This window comes from Anopheles coluzzii, chromosome 2 (assembly GCF_943734685.1).
Source record: "Anopheles coluzzii chromosome 2, AcolN3, whole genome shotgun sequence".
Lineage (NCBI taxonomy): Eukaryota > Metazoa > Arthropoda > Insecta > Diptera > Culicidae > Anopheles > Anopheles coluzzii.
The window spans coordinates 49,886,127-49,907,839 of NC_064670.1; the positions used below are offsets into that span (position 1 = coordinate 49,886,127).

Below are 21,713 nucleotides of genomic sequence, written 5' to 3' on the forward strand. Positions count from 1 at the left end.
TCGCCGAACTAATGGCAAGCAGCCGGAAGAAACTTGCGAAACTCGTGGCAACGGCTCATCACACTCACTACAACATGGTTTGCACGATTGAATGGGCCCAGCATGCCGCCATAGACTGCAGCCATAGGCGGAGGGTGTGAACGCAAGTCAAACACTACAGCCGTATCGAGGCAACGGTTCACTTAAAGGTCTCTATTGACGGTACGGGTATTTATGGATTCTTGCGTATGGTTTGCGTTTCGGTTTCAGTTTCAGACTCGCCGTTCCGTTTATCTCCACTCTTCATTAGACGGAAAGTAATTCTGTTTCTTTTTATTACTATCTTCCACCCCTCCCGAATTCCGTTCAGTCAGTGCTGTGAATTTGGAGAGTTTATTACAAATTTCGTTATGTACATAAATTTAACCTAGTTCTTCGGCCGGGCACTAGTAAGCGTTTTTCTACCCCGTCCACTGCTCGAACGTGGAAGTGTTTTTCTTCTCTCTCTTTTTCCCCAAACAACTACGCAGCCCTTGTTGGTTGATTGCGTACAACGTAAAAGTAATGAATTTCCAACACAACCTCAGCTCGAGAAGAAATTACCGAATGGGCTACCTGGCTGTGTTCGGTGTCGGGCTTTTCCTTTCGCCTATGGACGAACCGGCCTCAGCGACCTTTTGTGCTTGCATTTGTCAACACGGAGTGGGAAATCACTTGAAAAGACACCGACAAAGTGGTCCAAGTGCCGAGTGACTTCTGGAAACGGTTCACGCGCGAAAATTACTCACACGCGAACCTATCTTGGCTTGGGTAGCCAGTAGTACTGGGCCAGTAGTAGCAGAGTAACGTACCTTAGAGCGTGCCCCAGCGTAACGGGTCCAAAATTTGCCTGCATACATTTTTTTTTGCTGATTTGTGTTTGAATTCATCTTCTTGTCTTCTGTCCACTGTCGGCTTAGGAAGGTTTGAGAGGCTGAGAAGTTGAAACACCAGCTGGGACCGAGCATAATTAGAGCCATGTCAAGTGAAAAAGGAGAGTACATAAAGGGGAGAAATTATGTGCCGGGAGGACAGCAGACGCGACTTGATAGGCTATGCTGCAAATTCACTTTACTTTCTTTTTAAATGGCAAACTGCCACAAAAACATTCAAATAGAATAATATAGCAATTTTGTTTTAACTTCAAAGTAAAAGGGTTGAGAATCTACACTCATAACTTTTGTGAAATGAGTGACTTTGCGGCTACTTTAATCCATAATTTTTAATATGAAATTTAAGTAAATAGAAAAAACCTTTTACGCTTCCTAGGATAAATTAACTACAAAGTGTACTTTTGATAAATTATTAGACGTAAAATAAACAAGATTTGCTGAATTATTTGTTCAATTACTTTCAAAGTAAAACGTTTCCCTCCAACAAACACCGATCGAATAAAACGGTGCGACTCGTTGTTGTTTACAACTTGCTTATTAATGAAACTCCTCTTAAAATGACTTTATTGTCTAGCTCCGTTTGAAATAAACAACATCCAACCACACACTCCCACCCACCACCGCCCTGTGCAAACAATATCTCATCACACTTTATCATCGTTGTCCGCCCAACTCCACCCACCATTTCCTTAGGCCAACTATCAACCTGTCTCTCACCCGCACGCGATCATTAACCCACCGAAAGTGATCTTACTTTCCTTCGCTAATTAGCAGCGTACCTTTTGAGACAGTTTGGTTTGTCTCAGCGTTTTCGTGGACGCTTTGTTTACTACATCCAAGCCATACGCACACACACACACACTCACACAAAACCGTGCCGCTGTTGGTGGTGGTGGTGCAGTTTGCAAATTTCGTTAGCTGTGAGATCAAATTTTTGGACAATAGCAACAAAAGCGAGAGTGTGGAGAAGGGAGAAACGCACACACAGAAAATGGAAAGTATCTTAATGTCGCCTAATGCCAAAGGTTTTTTTTTGTTGTTAGATGGGTGGAGTGGGTGGAACGATTTTCCCCCTCCCCTCCTTTTGTGGCACCTCGTTAGTAACAATCTTTGTGGTTTGTAGATAAGGTTGCCCGTCTCGCCAACTTTTGTGCGAAAAAGACGAAGATCGGCGGATCCCTAATGGGCGTGAGCGTAGGAGATAATGGGAGCGGGGCACAATCGTTTGGCGCTGGATGTCAAGAGAAAAGGGGTAAAAGATGAGGTTTTCATTAACCCAGTCCGTGTCTCTGTGCACATGTGTGTGAATATGTGTGTGTGTATTACGACAAATTTCCCTGAGCTTTTCTTGCGAAGTGTGTACAAAGCGTCATCATATGTCATGCGAGCCGTATGTGGTGTGGAGAAATTTTGCTCTATTTTGCCACAAATTCCCAAACGGGGAAGTTGCAGGGTCGTTTCAGGGTCGAAAGTTGCACTTGCGAACGAAGGGAAAAGGTTGGCACCGTTGTTCGTTAACTCCCTCGAGCAGGAAAGATAGAACCAACGCAAACTTCAGCGGGCGTAAAAGACAAAGGAGAAACCCCATAGCGAGCATCTTGTGAGAATGGAAAGCCCGCGAAGAGGCAACATAATGGAGCCGAATGGGAATGGCTGGGAGTAGGAACACAATACAGTTCATATCTGTAATTATGAACACCTGTCTGCGCCTCCATTCGCGCCTTCATTAGACTGCATTCGCTCGCAATTCCATCCCTCACAGCATAACTGCCAATATCCACTGTTTTGCCCTGTTCCTGCCCGATCGCACAGGAATGGGCCCCAGCCGACACCCGCCAGACTTGCTTCTGCTGGAATGCTGGAATCAATCATCGCAATCTTAACTTTCTCTGGCGTATCGCCCCCACTCAACGAAGTTTATCAGGATCGCACCGCACCGTCCGGATGCTTGGCGGGTACTTATTTTTACCAATTTTTCATCATTCGTTTCATCGCTTGCGCTTGGGAGGTGTAGAACATGAACTCGCCGCAAACATGCGTACTTGTGCGATTTTTGTGCTAGCTTTGTGTTTATGGACTGGCACCGAGAACCTGTCAGAGGAGCGCAGAAACTGATGGCATGGTGATGGCCATCATGGTGCAGCAGCAAATGGTTGTTGTGTATTCTTAATAGCAGCACATCGTTCTAGTGTAGCGGCGAAAAACGTGTTGATCGTTTTATGAACTTGCGAACAAGCACATATGGCACACACGCACATGTACGTGGAGATGGGGCAGCAAGTTATGGCCGCCCGAATGCTTCAGCTGACGTTGTGTGAAGGTTTTAAACTGCTTCCTCCTTCGGCATTCTGTTTGGCGAAAGGATTTCCCTAGTGTATGTTGCGAATTCAAACAAAAACAGGAGCTATGACCTCATAAAACTATGCAATAAACTATAATCCACGACCCAATTTTTTGACAAAATTATTTATATTGCGTATGAAAGAACATTTAAATATTAATGTCTTAGCTTAAATTAATATAGTATCTGTATGTAGTATGTATTGAGAAAAGTGGATAAAATCTATTTCTCTGGATTGCTCAAAAATGATTTACACTAAACAAGAAGATAACAATTACACAATTTAAATTATACCTCTCAATATATTGAAATAAAACATGAAAAATAATAATCTCGTTATCAATCCAACCTCTTTTGGAAAACAGTGCAGAAACGACTAAAAATAGCTAAAAGTATTGTTCCGCAATGGACGAAAAACAAATCTCGCGAGTATTACATACCGGTGTGATCGAAAGTAAACTTCTTGATTAGATGTAATTGAATTCGAAGATGAACATTGTAATTCACTTCGTACCCAACATCGTTCATGCTCCCGTACCGCCCACCTTGCTGATCTTCTAACATTGAAGGCAGGAACAAAACATAAGACTTCTGGAGTTATCAAATCGTCCCAGCAGCTCGTAGAAAGATTCCGTTACCATACTGGCCAGGCAGCCAAAGATGGCAGATGGAAAGTGTAGACCAGCCATCACACAACACACACACACAACCAGCCACACCTTGCGAGCGAAAGTAATTACTTTATCGTTGGATTCTGCTGCCAGCCGGTCGATTAAAAGTAGAACTGCTTCAAGTGCGGCCGGCTAGCACCAACCGTTTGCACGTGTAATCGGCACCTTTAATATGACCGCGTAGTCGAATCAATCGATCCATTGCCCATACCATACCCATACCCATTTCAGTAATTGAACGCGCACAGGATAAGACTCGTGCAAACAAACAGTGATACTGGATCGCGAAAGGAGCGCTTTAGTGCAAAGTTTGAGTAATGAAGCTGATGAAGCTGATGATGATGATGATGAAGACGATTGTAGCTCAAGAATGAATGAGCGCAACACAGAACAGTGGCATGCCGGTTCGAAACGGTGCACACACGCAGTCGGGAGATGGTTTGGGAGATGGTTCGTTGAACTTTATCTCTTCTTTTCCTCCACTTTTCCAACGCCACACACGGAGCTGTTTTCCACCAACGATGATAATAGCTATAGCATCTACTGGTTTTCATCCTACCCTCTCGACAGCTGGGGAAAAAAGGGAAACGAAATGCTATTCCACTTCCGAAAACTAATCCACGCGGCATGCGGCACTTACTGCTGGAGACACCCACTATTGACCTTCTCCAGTGAACCTCACCATCGGTATAGAGGGCAATCCACCACTAATAATAAAAAAGCGGAAAGGACAACACGTTCCGCATTTTATTTTGATTACATTTCGTGTTTCGGAAGGCAAACTTTTAGCGCCATTGCGCGCGACCCCTCTCACGGTGGGGATGTGCACCACGTGGCATAGAATGTCTTCATTGAAGCGGGTGGGGTGCTCGGGGAAGAAACAAAATCGGGTTTTGGAGGGTACGCTGTTTTGTTTCTGTTTTTTGTGCCGGTACGCAAGTAAATGGTACAAGAAAAAGGTGGAGCCGTCGAGATACGAAATTACGCGCTCGATGTTAAATGTCACCGTTTGGAGGATCATTTGCACCAAAGCAAAAGGGGACCAGTGCAGAGTACCAGAGTACGCTGAAGTATATTAGAGGGCGTTGAAAGAGGGAATACAAATGAAAACACTACGAGATGTCGTCGTTCGTTCTGCGTCGACCGTATTTCCGTGATGCGCGTTCGTGCACGCGCAATTAATTACGCACAATTTATTGCGCGTTCTTTTGCAACGCTAGCAGCAACCGTCACCGGGCAGGACTCTAGCGTCCAGGCAGCCGGTACGCTGCAAGTATCATTACGAATCGGCACAGTCCAAAATGGGTCGCCGTGTCAGACTGGCAGAGAGTCCAGCCCGCCCCGCAGGCCGGGCCGGAAAGGAAAACGAAAGATAAAAACAATTTAAGAGAAAACATAACAGTACCGGAATGGGGCAACAGACTTGCGTCTTGATTCCGGCCCGAAGGGAAACAGGAAACGCACAACCCGCAAGCAAGGGTGGCTCCTAGGCTAGGCCTAGGCCGGCTCCGTGCGCGTGCTGTCGATGGTGGGCTTTGGATGAAAGGAAAAATGTGACACACTTACGACTGCTACGCGACCAGTCACGACGATGGCTGGTCCTGCGGGATCTTGTTCCTTCTCTCTCTCTCTCTCTGTCTCTGGATCTCAAGAACAGGTTTGTCTTTTTGCGGGCAAGTTCGCGTCTACCTTTGCGTGCGAACTGGCGCTGGCAAGCGTTGTGTCCCCGATACCCCGATACTAACCTTGATTTGGTTTGGTTACGCCCGCTAGGAGCAGCAGCAGAAAGGCGGTAATCCTGTTGATGAACTTCATGTTGTGGCGGGTTGTGTTCGGGTTTTTGGCAGCTTTCTAACGTTAGACTCAACTCATGCGGTGGTTTTTTGGAATATTTTTCGTATCACAATTCCCTTCGTTCCCTTCTTTGTATTGTTTGCTGTTCAAGTGAACAAGCTGTAACTAAAACAGCCTCTAAACACTCACATACATACACTTTTTCCCTACTGCACCTACTAAGGTGGGACACTAATATTGCACTTGTGAACGGTTGCGGTTAAGGCAGGCTTTCGATCGGTAATTTCTCCATTTCACTCGCGGTTCACTTCCCGGTTTTGGCAATAGCTTGCGAGTTGTTGCACCTTCGGTAATACCATGCTCACGCACACATGGCTACCCTTTTGCACAAACAACACTAATTTTTGTACTTATCTCATCATCGCGTTCGAGCACGCGGATCAAGCTGATCCTCCCGCCACTCGAGGGAGCACGCCGGACTCAATTGCAAACCAGCGCCCCTCGACAACTATGTTATCTTTGGTACCAACACTGCTCGTTTTTCACTTGCCAAGGGAAGCTAAAAACACACACTTTATGCACAAAAGAAACAGTAAAACTAGGCACTGGAATATGCTGCCTAAGTGAGGCTGTAAAGCGATCGCGTAATCTGCGCACCACTTCTGGATTGCTCAATCGGACGGTGGAAATGGTGCCGAGCACAAACAAAGTGGCCCCTACTGCGGAGGGCTACGCGTTGCTACTCCGAACGAACGGAAGATGGAAACTCGGGCGCAGGTAAATCACGCCACCCCACCTGGCACTGGCTTTGGAAAGGAAGTTGTCGGCGCGTCCGATCGGTCCGATCGTCTAACCGCGAATGCACCGCTCGCACAGCCAGCAGAGCCACCTTTGCCAACTGATCGGGCTTCCGCGCGGTCGTTGGATTCGTGATGCTGCGAGAGTCTGCACGCGGAAGAAAGCCTCCAAATGGAAGAGGCTCCGCGCGCGAAAGTTGTTACAAGCAATGTGGAATGAGAGAGAGTGTGAGAGAAGGTGAGAGACAAAACGTGCGCTGGTTGGAGAAATGGCGCATTGGAATGTGTTGCTGCTCTCTGTTTGGAGCTTTCGCATGACTATGGTTGTGAAGCAGGTGCAGCAGTTTGTGGAAAACCCGGCTGGCAGTGAAACATCGATCGTGTGGAACTAGCTTTTCCTGCTGATGGAGAGTTGCGTTGGAGAGTTGAAGCTTTCTAGTGCGCCGAAAGCTTTCCTGCAGTTTTCCAACGTTTGGTGGGTAAGAAGCTTTGGACAAGATAATTGAAAGCATTGCCGGTACGGAGTTCAAATCTTGTAAGAAAAGAGCCATCAAAAAGTAATCTCAAAACTGTTTTGCTTCAAACTACAACTTTCAACTGATTCATCAATTTTGGGGTGCTTTCAAATACTACTTCCAAAATAATGTTAATAGACTATAAGTTCATGCTTAAAAGTAAACGCTTAAATCGTTAGTGAACGTACATGCTCTTAATCATCCCGGTCTCGGCGGTTCCGTGGTACAGTCGTCAACTCGAACGTCTCAATAACATGCCCTTCATGAGTTCAAGCCTAGAATGGACCGTCCCCCCTTAGCAAGAATTGACTGACGACTATCCGGCTGCTTGGTGATGAATTAAGTCTAGAAAGCCTATCATGTCCACGTAGGACATTTACGCCAAATAGTACTAGTAGCTCTTAATAACGATTCTGGACAAACACTGTACGGCGTGGAGGAGTAAAAATGGCGGTTTATCGCGAAGATTACAAGATGGGACATACGTATAAGAGACTGTCAATAATTTCGGGCTACATATCAATCATAATTATTATTGGCGCAATGACGTACGCGGTCATGCCGTCCTGTACATACTTTCGAGTCTTATTAAGTACCATGCAGCTGGATATTGAGTCCTTGTTACGGGGGGACGGCTGAACACATGAGGCTTAAACCGATGATGGGCTTTTTATTAAGTCGTGAGTGTTGATGACTGTACCACGTGACTGCTCCTTCAAACATATATCAAACATATATCAATATCAAGCATTGCCACTGCAATAATACGAAAAACGGAGTTGTTTCAACTTACTCATAACAAGTATAAGCTAGTTTGAACGATAATAAATGTACTTAAATTAATGTCTGCAACAAATTTAACAACCCGTCCCTAATTGTGTTTGTCTGCCGTTGCTCTCTAATACGACTTCTTTAAATGTAGCGTCTGAGCATCGCCTGAGTCACTTGCGGATTGTGCCGTTTATGCACGCTTTTTGCCCCTTCCGACAGTCGTACAGATTGTAATAGCGCGTAGAATAACTATAATTACTTTCCATTCTCACCGTCGTTGTTGCCTTAGCGTTTCTGCTCGGGTTTGTTGGTGACGATGCCTCTGGAAAGGACGGAAATAAATCGACAGCTTTCTAGAATCTCCGGCCCCATTTCCTCTCTTCGGGCTGGATCGTCGTTTTCTTAGCAGCTGAGGTTAAGATGAGGGGTCAGGACGAACTTATACTTATACTGCAGCTGTGAGTCCTTTCCAGACGCAAACCCCCTTCCCCCGGTGACAGTTGAATATTTCTTTAATGGACTTCAAAGCCCTATACTCCCACCAGTAGTCCCCGTCCTTCGTGTAAGGCGAATTAATTGCATTGTCGTCTGAATGCAAATGAGGTTGATCTAAGTTGTGCCCGGCATCGTTCGAAGATCCTTCGCAGTCGTCGAAACCCAGAGCATCTGGGCGCAGCGGAAATAACAAACCGCGCTCCCGTTCGGTATTTTAATGGAGGAGAAATTTGTCTCACCTAAGCTTAGAAGGCACTTCAAACCAGCGTCAGACAGTGTGAGCTGATAAACGCACTTTGACGAAGCACAATTGGGCCTCGGGTATGTTTGACGAGAAAGACGAGGTTTTGGCGAGATAAGGTAGTTGAGCGCGCCGGATGGAATAAGCTTTCCCAGCGCCACTGACGATACTCCTTTTTTTGGGTGCTGCCGATAAGAAAGTGTTTAAGAAAGTTTAAAATTTAATTAGCATACATGTGCCCTATCTTCGCAACGAGGAAAGCAGATTTGCCGCACTCTGCAGGCATGGAATCGTTTCGTCCGACCCGGCAGACTGTGTGGGAAATGGGGCGCTTAAAATAAAAATTATCACGACCTTTACCTTGGCGGATGTGGTACGGGTCGCTACGGTAATGCCAGTGCCCCCGGGGCGTCGTATGTCACTTTCTGCTGCTGGAGACTAACGCAATTATAGGCGCACCGGTAACGAAGAGTTATGGAACAACTGTTTTGTATTAGGCGTGTCTTAGATGGTGACAGCGGCGTTTTTTGACTCTCGCTTGGTTTATGCCGGGCATTATAGAAAGTAGATACGCAAACAACGACCAAAATACTTTTTTTATAATCTTAAAAGTCTTTGAAGTAGATAAACGTAATTAACGAAAATACTAAAACTTCATTTCGAGTTGACGGAAAATAATCATCATTAGGGTTATGTACCGTCGAGTAAATACTAAACTAATGAATTTATTAGTGTATTTTGTATCAGTGGATGTTGAATACTATGATTATAGTCTAAAGTTTTGGCAGAATTGTGTATTACTTTCTTCTTAACCAGTTTTGTTTTATGAATATGTACTTCATGTGAAAATATAAGCTTATAGTATTTATTTGCTAATTTGAAATGCATTCTTTCAGTACAACAACTATATTATATTAAATATTGGTAGTCTTCTTACCTTTATTAGAAGGGCAAAACCTTTTTGTCTTTGTAATTCTTTCACTTCCATAATCTATTTTTATGTTTCAATAAAATCTGTTATAACATTTTTACAATTTTAGCCATTGTATCAGGTATCTTTCTGTCGCTGTTCCTCAGCACGATTAACAGTTACTTGCTGTTGATCAACACTGCCACAACTCTGCGACATAGGATGAAACGATGAATTATGGCGATGATTCTGAGTCCAATGATAGCAGTGAACGGGGTACAGGGAGGCAGCAAAAGAGCGCAAACAGCACCGTGGCTGGGAAAGAAGTCAACTCAAGTCTGTGAATAACTTCCAAACCGTTCTAATATCGCCCCGAAACAAGCCGCGGGCCCGCTCACAGTTTGGTGAAAATAAAACTGCGTATTATCACATTCAGGGCAATCGGAAGTACGGCTGGAAGCAACGCACCAAACACTCCCCTGGGCTGTGAAAAGCAATACACAATGTCAGCAGTTTCTTGCCAAGATGGCATGAAAAAGGCACCTCCTTGCAGGAGTACTGTGTTTACCATCGCGTGAATCGCCTCTAACGTGTAGAATGGTTCCGACGGTGCCTCCGGCGCGTGCCTCGTGCGTTCGGATGATGGTGTAGACACCTTCGAACAAAGACGCACCGGTAACGCGCTTGGGTGGTGGCTTATGCGTTTCAGTGCTCAGCACATACGCAGCATGAACGGGAAAGACTGCCAGCGTCGACTGAAATGAATTATGACGAACGTTTTGAAGGGAACGGGGAAAACGAAAAGAGGTAGACCACCCTTCTTCCCCTGATTGAGCATATATCTGCACTTGATCTTTGTACAGTACAGAATGTTGTTGTTTGGTGTTTGGTGTGATATGTCCTTCCACTCGTTGAATTTGTTGTCGGGGCGCACGCAGGAGGAGGAGAGAGAGAGAGAGAGAGAGAAAGTAGGCGAGGAAGAACGCGTTGGCCAGTACCGCTGAATAGAGTCTAATTATGCGGGTAGGCTATTTGACGATGTTGGGATTCTTTCGTTCTGCGTCGCACGCTAAAGTGACCATGCCGAATGTGAGCGACTATAATTGAGCTGCTTGTTGGTCGCACCACACAATTGACCGCTGGGAAAGCAGGGCGCGGCTTTAACGCAACGCAACGAAGGGCGGCGTTGTTTGGAAGGGATTACTCGTATCATCATGTACCCCATCCGCCAGAGGTTTATGCATGATTTGGGCAGCAGGAGCAGCAGCACATCATCAGCAATCGGAGATAACATCAACCCCTACATCGACTTGCGGAACAGCCAGAACCAGCTGGTCAAACGACCCTGGCGAGAGGCATCGTGACCACTATAGCGTCATACAATCTCCTTAGTGCGCTCGATGTCGTCGTTAATTTAGTCCACACGATGGCATCAATTGAGAGGGAAGTAACCACTTGACATAGCGAGAGAACCGCACCGAGGGTCTCGTGATTACAGCGCGGCCACGAGAGATCTCAATGCTCACGGGGAACGACTTGGAGATCTCCCGATCGTACCAAGCTGATCACAACACAGATGCGACACCGCCACTGCCTGCTGGAAGCGTGTGTGAGGGGCAATGTGTTTTGGGAACTATTTAATCTTGAAGGCGGTTGGACACTGGAGTGTGGAAAGTGGCACCGAGCTCAGGGGAAGCAAGTAAGAATTCCGGGTTTGTACTGCGATGCTGGGATTTGGTGCGGCTCGTATGGAAATTGTAAGCGAGAACGCGCAACACGCCTCTTTTTGATGGCTATCTGGCGTGGAACAATTTCCTTTTCTTAAATTAATCCAAATAGACTTTGTTGGTCGTACTTAGGGAGATCTATCTATTTCTCGGAACAGTAGATCTGGAGTCTGGTTGGGCATGACTCTCTATGATTCCATCCAAACGTTGCTTTTAAGAGACTATAATTTCAAGTATCGCGGGATTTCTCGGAAACATTTGGTGTGTATCATCGTGGTGAGCTATTTCAATGTTGCTTTTACCATCAAAATATACATTGCGCATACCAACAGGCCCGTTTGCCTGCGAAGAGCACTTTTCGTGTAAATCAATAACAACATCTATCAATCAATAAAAAATGCATTTGCGGTATCCTTCCAACAACAGTTTTCCTCCATTAAAAACTTTCCACCAAAACAGCCGCTATTCATCAACTGCTCGCGCTAGGGCAGGCTCGCCATTCATCGTTAAGCCACAAAAATCCCAATTTTCGCTCGGTCACCCCGGCTATAGCCACTCTGTGTGTGTGTAAAAGAGCAAGGTACAGCAGGACAGAGCACTTTTTATCCTTGATTTTCTGCTGAAACGTTTTGGCCACAAATTTTAACATTCCCTCCTCAGTCCCCTCAGTTTTGATGGCGTCGTTAGATCGGGATCTCGTCGCCGGGCCGGGTCGCGCGTTGATGGCAATAAATATGGCAACGGCAGCAGCAGAAGCCAAACTCAAACATTTTGGTGGCGGCCTTCAGCACTTTTGACCAATGACTGATCATTAAATTCACACCCACTTCCTCCCTGATTGGCAGCTATTGAAAATGTCTCATCAGCGCTTTTTCACGACCTCGCAAGGGTGGGCTAACGCGGGGTGTTGAAATTGGTGGAGTGGTTGTTGGAGGGTGCTATAAATTTTCACATAAACCATGAACTTTGGTGCAAACCCCCGGCGACCCGCGAAGATCTACGACTTGCTGGGTGACATGTTGAAATTCGTTCATCCTGTCCCACCGATCCGACGGAAGGGGGTTGGTCGATTTGCGTAAGTCAGGAAATTGAAGCGAAATAAGACCGCCACTTTTTGGCATTTTAGGAGGGGACGCGTATTCACCGTCGTACCGGCTCGAACCGTTATTCCGGAGTTGTCTAGTGACTGAGCGAAGAAGGAGTGCAAAATTAAATCATTCATGCTAATCAGTCAATCGTTAATGAATTGATAGCGACAAAGAAATAAACCAAATTGAAACAAAATATGTATCAAAATTTGTTATCAGTTTGGACGTTGGAATGAATGTTTGAAATGTTGGATTTTCACTAGTTAAAAATTTTAAAGTTTTGTAATAAACTTGAAACGAAGATTGTGGCATTCTGAATGTTTTCATTTAATTCTTCTACTAAAGCTCAAGGCAGCATTTATTTATTTTACCATACAAATTTGATCCTATTTGTGAATGCTACTCACATATTTGCTCAATATAGTTCGTATCGAGATGCGTTGGAGAGCGGTTCGTAGTTTGCCCACTATAGAACGGTAGCATCATACATCTCTCAACATACACCCTCCCGGTAACGAATTAGGGCTTACTTATGGGTACATAATTAAGCGTAAACGATCCAATTTTATGCACGGCTGTCAACGATAAGGCTGATAAGCGCCCACATTCCGCTCCCATGCTGGCAACTGGCAACCGCACAGGACGATGGCTCAACTCCCATTTCCTTGATTTTCATCTCGAACAATCAGTTCCTTTCAACGCACAAAAGCGCAGTGCTTATGTTGCTATGTACACCAAAGTACCGGAGAGCGAGAAAGAGCGAAAGCGTGAAAGAGCAGAAGAAATTGCATCAAAAAGTCAATGAATCGTACGATACGATGTTGACTGCTTCGACTGTCGCTTCTGCCGTTCCGAGCGATTAAAACATGGCGCTTGTTGCATCTTCTTCCGTTCGAGCTGCTGGAGAGATGTTGAGGCTAATTATGCGCCTCAGTTGCATCTTCTACTCGGCACGGAGAAGACATCAGAGCAGCACAGAAGCTTGAAAATGACCCAGCTGCAACCAGATAATTCTATACAGCTTAATCAACGCAGCATCTTATGCTGTATGTGTAGTGGTTGGTGGCGTATGCAAGGAATGCGTTGTTCAGCTGTGCAATACTCAATTTATATTTTTCTATACAACATTAACACTTGAATTACAAAGTGCAGTATGTTGCTAATATTTGGTGTTTTTTTTGCAATATTCACTACTATTATTATGTACTGGAAAATATTGCAAATTCATTAAAGTTGTAAGTAGTAGTCAACTTGGTCAATAAATGTACATAATTTTCAAAGTGGCAAATTCTTGTTGCAAAACCCATCAAACGAAAATGCACTAAACATCTACACTGCAAACCTTTCGGAGGCACTCACATTCGTTCGGGTCACTCGCGCGTCTCGACAGTGCGCGTGATTGCAGCTTCCGCACGACGATGGGCGAAGATAATTCAAAACGATTGACTTTTGTGTTTGAATTTTTTTGCCTCCCCTGCGAAAGCAGCTATCCCACTTTTAGCGGATACGAGCGGGACGAGATTTAGCTTACTGCTTCCCTATCGAGATAAGAGTCGACTCGTATGCGTCGCCGGAACAGTCGCAAAAGGAACAGAGAACAAAAACACAGAAAAATGCAAATTGAATGTTGCAGAAACGCGGCGGGCAAGACGCTTCAACGAAGCTAGGGGAACAGCCGAACGTTCGCTGTTTCGAGATCCATCACGAGAGCGAACCATTCCTGTGCCACCGGTCGATCGGAGCCCCGAGAATACAGTGGAATGGGAAGGGCTTGAAAAATTATCAAATTACATGCATCTTTGCACCGCGTACTCACCTTTGGGCTGGCTGGCTGGCTGCCGATCGAGCGATCGAAAGGCAAGGTACGCAAGGCTACTTCGAACGCGAAAAGAAAAAGCGGAGCAACCTGGGTTGAATCGAAACAATCCAAAAGGGCTCTCAGGCCCGGGGCTGATATTGATGCTGATGGGGGAAAATCGGCGTGTGTGTGTGTGTCAAAATTAAAATATTACCTTTTTGCTTGCGCGTATTGAAACACGGGCGGCTTTTGCCACGGGGCGATGAGGTAGCAGTAAACGATGAGACTAAAACGATTGGAGAAACAAATAAAGAAGAATTGATTCTGTAGGACGGCCGTTTTGAAGGGATCCTATCACGTGTGGGGAACACCGTTGATGATTGCTTTGCTGCGTCTTCCCGTGGCAAGGACACGGCGCATACAATCTGGCAATCGATGTATCGATTAAAGCGATGCGTTGATGGTGCTGTGGAAAAAGTGATCTTGTAATGATCTTTGAATGAATGAACAATTACCAACAAAACAACATATGAGGTTCGAGTGAAATTTCAGTTAGTAGCCAGTTATTTCACATAACCTTCATAAATGATGATATGCAGTTTGTTGTGGTAGAATTTTATTTAACGTAGGAAAACTACGCTTAGTTTTAATCATCTTAGACATTTTCAATTTGTAAAAAAATATTTCATTGGTAATTGCCTTTAAATATCAACAGTTCAAACTAAGAACATTCCATTATTCATTCATTTAAAAACAAATCTTGGCCATAGTGCTCGAATTGCGGCTATAGTCCACAACGGGTCCTCTACCCTCCAAACGAAGCTGTGAGTGCCGTTTTCCCTATCCTCTTAACGACGAGTGCCCTGTCTGTAAACGGGAATAAGTGTAAACGAAACAACGTGGCTCTCATTCAACTTCTGTCTCATTCTCCCCTTCATCCATGAGGCGACCGGTTCGTTAAAGTTCGTGCCGAGCTGAGTTCCCTTCGCACCACAGCCCAGCTGGATTCAAGCAGGCAATTGCTGTTCGCACGCAAGTTTCGCTCAACGCTTCGAAGGAGCAGGGTGTGCGTGCATCATCGAACCGTCGCGGGAACCACCTTTTTCGTAGTGTTTTCGCGCCCACGAAACATTGTCGCGATCGCAGTGCCGTGCGCTGAAAGTGCAGCAAACGTTCGACCGAACGAGTGGTTTGTCGAGCGAAAAAAAGAGAAGTGGCTCGGCTAATTGAGAAGTGGCGGGCCTACAAGAGGTTGGTGTGAATAATTTGTCCCACATTAGAAGATTACACCTGCCCGGGGAAAGGGGAAGTGGCACAAAACCGACGCGTCGACCGGCCAATGAAGGCCCGATAATGGAAATGGTTCTTGTGTGCGGTGCCGGTGATTCTGTGGTGCGTTCCGTGTCGAGCATTTCGGCCGCGCTGTTTGATTTTCCCGGCGTTTAGTGTGCGACCGTGCAGGAGCAGGTGTGCTTTTGTCGGTGCGCTGGGAGTGCGTGCTTGAGTGTGAGTGTGTGTTTGTTTGTGCCTCGATGCAAGATGGCAACATTCGGCGCAGTGAACGCATCGAAGCGCAATCCGGCCGATCCGGAACCGCATCATCAACAGCATCAGCAACAGCAACAACGCCAAGCGGCAACGGGTGAAGTGCGAAGTGGTGGGATGGAACCGATGGGGTTGGGGGTGGGATCGGGCCGTGTGCCCCAGGCAGAGGAAAACGCCAAAAAGTGCAATGCCAAAGTGAGCGGTGCGTCGTTGGGCCGAAGAAAAGGCAGCGGCAGCGGGCTCGAGGGCGGCCGCAACGCCAAACCGTCCCACGGGGAGGCCCACGCGCCATCGGCCCACTCGCTGATCAACTACCTGTTCTATCTCATGTGCATCACGGCGCTCGGGGCTACCGTGTACTCCAACCTGCGCCAATCATACGTAGAGGATAAATTAAGTAGTCTAGTTAGTTTCGAAGAACGGCTCAGCCTGCTCGAGGCGCAGATGAGCGATGTATATAGGAGGATCACACTGCGCCGGATGGACGGGTCGGGGGCGGTGGCCACCGACGGTACCGACCAGGCCAGCACCCAGGAGGAAAGCATGTCCGAGGTGGTGCGGAAGATTTCGCATCAAATCGCCGAGCTGCCGCGGATGCGACGTGACCTGTCCGCGCTCAAGGTGTCCCGCAAGGATCGACAGGCCGCGATACAGCAGATCGGCACTGAGTGCATGTGTCCACCAGGTAGGTGCTAAACCCTTTCCCCCTTTAAGCAAACCGAACTGAGCATCGCACAATCAATCTGGAGCTGTATTGAATACTTAAAAAGGCGAGAGCTTTCCATTTGCAATCCAGGACAGTCTTAATCTCTTTAAACCACGGCAAGATAAAATAAATCAACTACCAAATTAGATTCATTCCGGGAAATTAAGTGCTTCTGGCCGTAGTCGATTGTTATCCGGAGGCTGTCGACTTTCTGCTGCAGAACAAAAGGATTGTGAGTCGGTGCTTTGGTGAGCCGCCTCGAGATGGAACCAATTGCCGGCACAAATCCAGCGAGCTGATAGCGTGTGTCTTGTCTGGTTGCGTTGCGACGTTGGCCAAGAGGACAGAGGAGTGTGCTAGACAATAGGAAGATTGGAAGAATTTCTAAGCCACCGTGCTTGCTTTGTGCACTATCGTTTGGTGAAGCTGGCTGGGTGGGTGAGTGGTGTTGGTTTATCCTGCTCTCTGATGCTTAGCTTGTATGAAGTGATTTTATCTCCAGATAACATCGGTTAAAGAAGCGCCGGAAATACTACGGTGGCCAGCAGAAGCAAACCCGCCCGACACAAAAGACACTGTTTTCTGTAGTGGTACACCAGCTTGTTTATTGTGTCCTCCTGCTCGGAAGATCTACAGCACAAAAGGAGGCAAGGATACGGTCCAGCAGAACGAAACTTCCGAAGCGGACACACATTGGACTATTAGAATTAATCACACTTATTAGCGCACCGAAACGGGCGCAGTGGCAAGGGCTTGGCAATCGAACAGAAACCAAACCGATTATCGCGTGTGAATGGGTGTGAATGGGTGATGGGGTGTGAGTGTCGGGAGGAAAGTGTCCATTTTGGGATCGGACACGACTGTCATCGACAGTCGGCTGTGTTCGATATCGTTTGCTTCGGGGCACTCCATTACGAGCAAGACAGTGTCGGTGGAGGTGGAAAATTGATTTTTCCTCAAACAAAGAGGAATCGTCCTGCTGCCGGACGGCTGAACCATCGTCATGCCGGGTTTTATCTGCTTTTGTTTCTTGCTCTCGGCTCCATTTCTTCCTGCTGTGCTTTTTTCCCCCGCAGCTATCGCCAAAGAACATGCTTACAATCGAGTGTTACAATTCTAATAAATCAAATTATCCGGAAACGATCGGAGACCGGTCGCAGGATGTACACAAACACATACACCCACACACACACACCCTCACACATACATTCACAAAGGGTGACGTTCGTCCGACAATGTCCTTCCGTACCGACAAATAAACACACATTGTCACCCACACTCACAACAAAACACACAATAAATTTCTTCCTCCGGGGTTTTCTTTTGGGGCGCGCTGTGCAGGATGTCCGGAATCGGTTCGCAGCCGCTCGGAAGCCACAGTAGCAACAGCACTACCCATACCCACCCACCACCAGACGAAATCAGAAGCTACAGCAGACTTTTGCTCCCGTTCCGTTTGGCTGTTGCGTTTTGGCGGTTTGGTTCTCGCACGATCTCCCGTGACATGCGCCGATTTTGTGGCGACGATAAAGAGTGGAAGAGGGAAAACACTGCTCCAGCATGCCTGGGTAGGAGAGGAGGCAAAATAAGCACTCAATCTTCTAATCCAATAAAACCGACGACAGACGTGGCACGCTTGCACTGTTACAAGGCACAGGCAGGCACCTCGGCACAGTGCTTAGAGCGTAGAGCACCACCTTGCTGGGTGGATTTTGGCCGAGCCTGTTGTGCGTTGTCAAACACGGGCGAGGTCATAAGACGTGAATTACGGACGCCGAAGGCAAAGAACGGAAAAATATTAACACGCGAACGTGCTGGTAACGTGCACATCGCCTGGCAACGCCGAAGAGAAAGGCAGTGCGTCCTCGATCCGCTGCACGGACCCGGAGGAATTGGCAACGGAAGTTGTAATGAACGATTAAACGATTGGCAATTTTTGGGGGGGTGCACGCATGTCAGCAGATGCGGAGGGAGAGTGTGAAGCCAGGTTGAGAAGATAATTCGACATGACTGTGAAATGGGCATTTGGTCGTACCGGTGCGAGCGGGAACAAGCGGTTTCCTGTGTCTGATCGTCGACCTGTAGCTTTCGTTTTGCTGGGCAGACAGAAGAGCTGAGAAAGCTGTTATGTTTTGTTCAATATTTAATATCGTAAATTAAATGCGTTTTTTGTCTCTGTTAACGTTTAACGCAGCGTTTGGTTAGCATAAAATAACCGTTCAAGATAAACATAAGAGCTCATGAGCCGTTCCACGACTGTTAAGAGAATTTACAGACGTTGCGGCTTAATTCTGCCTCGGAGGCACCAACTTTTTTTTTTTGTTTTCGTATTTTGTTTTCCCTTAACATCAAATTATATCTGTATGTTAATACACTTGTAAGGAAAGTTTTACTTTGTTTCACAATATGTGTGCTCCAAGGCTCGGTAATTATAGTTGTAGAAAAATTAAATTTTGAATTTGAGCAATAAATCGCTTTATACACTTTAAAATAGCCAACAGTTGAAATTAATATCATTACTTTATTAAAGTTTTTTAACAGATAAATAATGTTTACTAACCGGCAAAACAAGGTTGATTCGATAAAAATATTCATATTCTTTGTTTCCGAAAGAACTGCTGTTGACAATGTTTAAGTGTCAAAATATGTAAATTCCACGAAGTAATTTTCCGTTTTTATTATTTCTCAAAGCACTGTAAGCACACATGTACAATCTAATGAAAGCAATAAAAATTTAATATAATCTGCAGCTTTCGAAAAGATTAGATCAGCAATTTTGACATCGACATCTTACTCAGGACGCTTTTAATACGCAACGCAAACATCACCCAGCAGCACCACCATCTGGAGAAACGTTGAGCTCTCTCCCCAGCCCGTGCAAGGAACGTGCCACGTGAAGAGTGCCGTGCGTGTTCGGGGCGAGCCCAGATAAATCACAAGCAATTAATCAACGATAGCACGGCGAGCTGGCCGGCAGCACAACTTTATCTAAACACCAGCATCACGTGCGGTCGCAAGCCCTTTCGGTCGCGGATGCGTGTTTACGCTTAGATTTCTGCACCAAAGGACCAGATAATTTCCCGGGTGGTTGTTTTTGCTTCTGCTTCTTTTCATCTGCATGGCGTTCGGTATTTGCCGCCCTCCTGACCGCACTGTAATTCGTGCTCGAACCAAAAACTGAACGGTACCGAAGTCGGTCCTTAGAGATTGTCCATAGGTGTTGGTGATTGAGTTGGTTTTATTTTTTGATGCTGCGTGCTTTATGTATTTTCGGCCCAGACGGTGTGTTAGTTACTGTTGTAATTCATCGCCAGGAGTCTCTTCAGGCATCAGGACGAAGCATGCTAGTTTTGGGCACCGCAAACGGCGAATCAGGCGTTAACGGCCACGTTACGCCACGTTTTTACCGGAGTTGCTGGTACTGTTGTTGTTGTCGGGGTTTTTCGCACACCTGATTGTTAACTTTTCCGTCTATTTGTCGGCCATTTTGGTGTGTTCCTTTTTAATTCTCGCTCTAACGATGTCTGGTCCAGTTGGTACAGCCACACAGTTAGCGCCAGCAGCTATACGGGTGAAACTGTTCCGCAGCGAAGAAACGGTTCATTTTCGTGCCCGGGCATGTGCCCAAAAGGGTGGTCTACTTCCGTCTGCAAACCACGATTGCCTATGGCGAATGTGGAACATGGAGCTGGTTTGGGTGATGCGTTTTTTGTTGTAGTGTGAATTTGTGATCGAATAAAAAAACCAGCGGTCTTCGTTTACGACACCCATGAACCACGGGTTGTGTAGCGCAGCACCGACAAAGCGTTGGCAAATGATTGGAACTGAAGTATTGGAAGGATTGAGTTTTAGTGGATACTCCATTGCCTGATCCGACAGTGAATCAAAAGCACCGGAATAAAAACCAAACAACAGCCAACCGGCACCGGGAAAGTGGAAACATTTTGTTCAGCAATCCAGCTCCTACATACGGTGTGTGATAGCAACAAAATGAACGCCCTTGCAGAAGGGTCGTGATAAGGAAATCGAATGGGAATCACGAAACAAATACACTTTATGAGACGAAAGCTTACAAATTGGATGTTGGAAACGTTGAACACTACGGGAAGGACACTATAGTTAAATGATTGTTCCACCGATTCGGTTATCTTTTGGCAGTGTGGGATATGTCGTTGCTGTGAGTACAGAACAAGACCGATAACATCATTGAAGGGGAAAGGGTAACAAATAGCAAACGATATCATTGGCTTCACTTAATTATTATCACCGTTTTAATTATTGCCATTCGGGGAAGACAGCTGTGGGGCAATTTATGTGTAGTTTCAACATGCATGCGTTGGAATTATTAGTTGTGCTGCCAAGCATAGCATGATAAGCGTGACGATTGTATGCATAGTAAAATATGCTCTCAGTACAGTTTGATGTACTGTCAATCTGTTTAATCTGGTCGATTGACTTAAATGATCTATGCATTCGGCTGACTAACCCACTACAACTATTTGGACGGGGTCCTGTCGTATGTGTGTTTTGAATATTCCCCAAGAGAAGTTGATTTGAAGCTCGTTAAGAATCCAATTTGAATTGGACAAAATCCTGCAACAGCTAATAGTTCTATACTCATTACAATCACCACCAAAGTATATTTCGCCATTTAAAGGTAAAAGTCATCCTATTACGGCTTACTTTAAGTTACGGCTTACTTTAATTTGATTTACAAGCTATACCGTACATACATTCTGGAGCAAAATTTTGAGTAAGCTGTTTACCACAACATACCACTACAAGTAAATCGCAAATATCCCTACTTTACCCCACGCTCATCACGGTAAGCAATGGTCTAAAGGCACTGGCCTAACACCGGCAGCAATGCAACCGTGTATGGTAAATGATCCATGGGCAGTAGCCAGCACGATGTTTGTTTTTTATTTGACCGGATTTGCTGTTTTACATACATGGCACTCCTATGCTGCTACTACCGTAAAGGGTTAGTCCCTGGATGGCAATGGACGGACTGTAGATGTTTTTCCCAGAATTTGGCAAGCGAAAGCGAATTTGCCGTTCGTTTTTATTAGCTTCTATTTCAGTATCCGCTCCGGCTGTACCGAACTGGACAATTCAATTTACGCGTACCGGCCCCGGCCCGATGGGATGTCGGCACCGTGGTGTTTGACGTTGGCTCCAGCGCGAATGCCAAACGAGACTCAATGATGTAAACGATGACTGTTCCGCGACCATCGACTCGATGTCAGTTGGTAGGTGGTGTCTAAAATGCAAATGATGGGAGAGGAACGGTGAGGCTTGGAGTTTATTAACGGCAACAACACAACAGCAGACAAAAATCCTATACTTTATGAACTGTCGAAACCAGGTTACCGCGCTGGTTTCAAAAGGACTTCCTGTGGA

At 46.0% G+C, this 21,713-nt stretch overlaps 2 protein-coding genes across 9 annotated transcripts in view; one reads left to right on the forward strand and one right to left on the reverse strand.

The window, feature by feature from the left end:
• LOC120951124 (cadherin-89D-like) overlaps positions 1–7,049 on the reverse strand; it is a 32,178-nt gene extending 25,129 nt beyond the window's left edge. The window contains exon 1 of the mRNA XM_040369662.2: positions 5,669–7,049. Within this exon, the coding sequence (XP_040225596.2) occupies positions 5,669–5,738 (70 nt within the window). The 5' untranslated portion in view covers positions 5,739–7,049. The remainder of the gene's footprint in view (positions 1–5,668) is intronic.
• An 8,067-nt stretch (positions 7,050–15,116) lies between these two features.
• The window catches only part of LOC120948133 (collagen alpha chain CG42342-like), an 85,438-nt gene continuing 78,841 nt past the window's right edge, over positions 15,117–21,713 (forward strand). For all 8 annotated transcript variants that reach the window (XM_049607363.1, XM_049607364.1, XM_049607365.1 and 5 more), the window contains exon 1: positions 15,117–16,289. In XM_049607363.1, the coding sequence (XP_049463320.1) occupies positions 15,599–16,289 (691 nt within the window). In that variant the 5' untranslated portion in view covers positions 15,117–15,598. The remainder of the gene's footprint in view (positions 16,290–21,713) is intronic.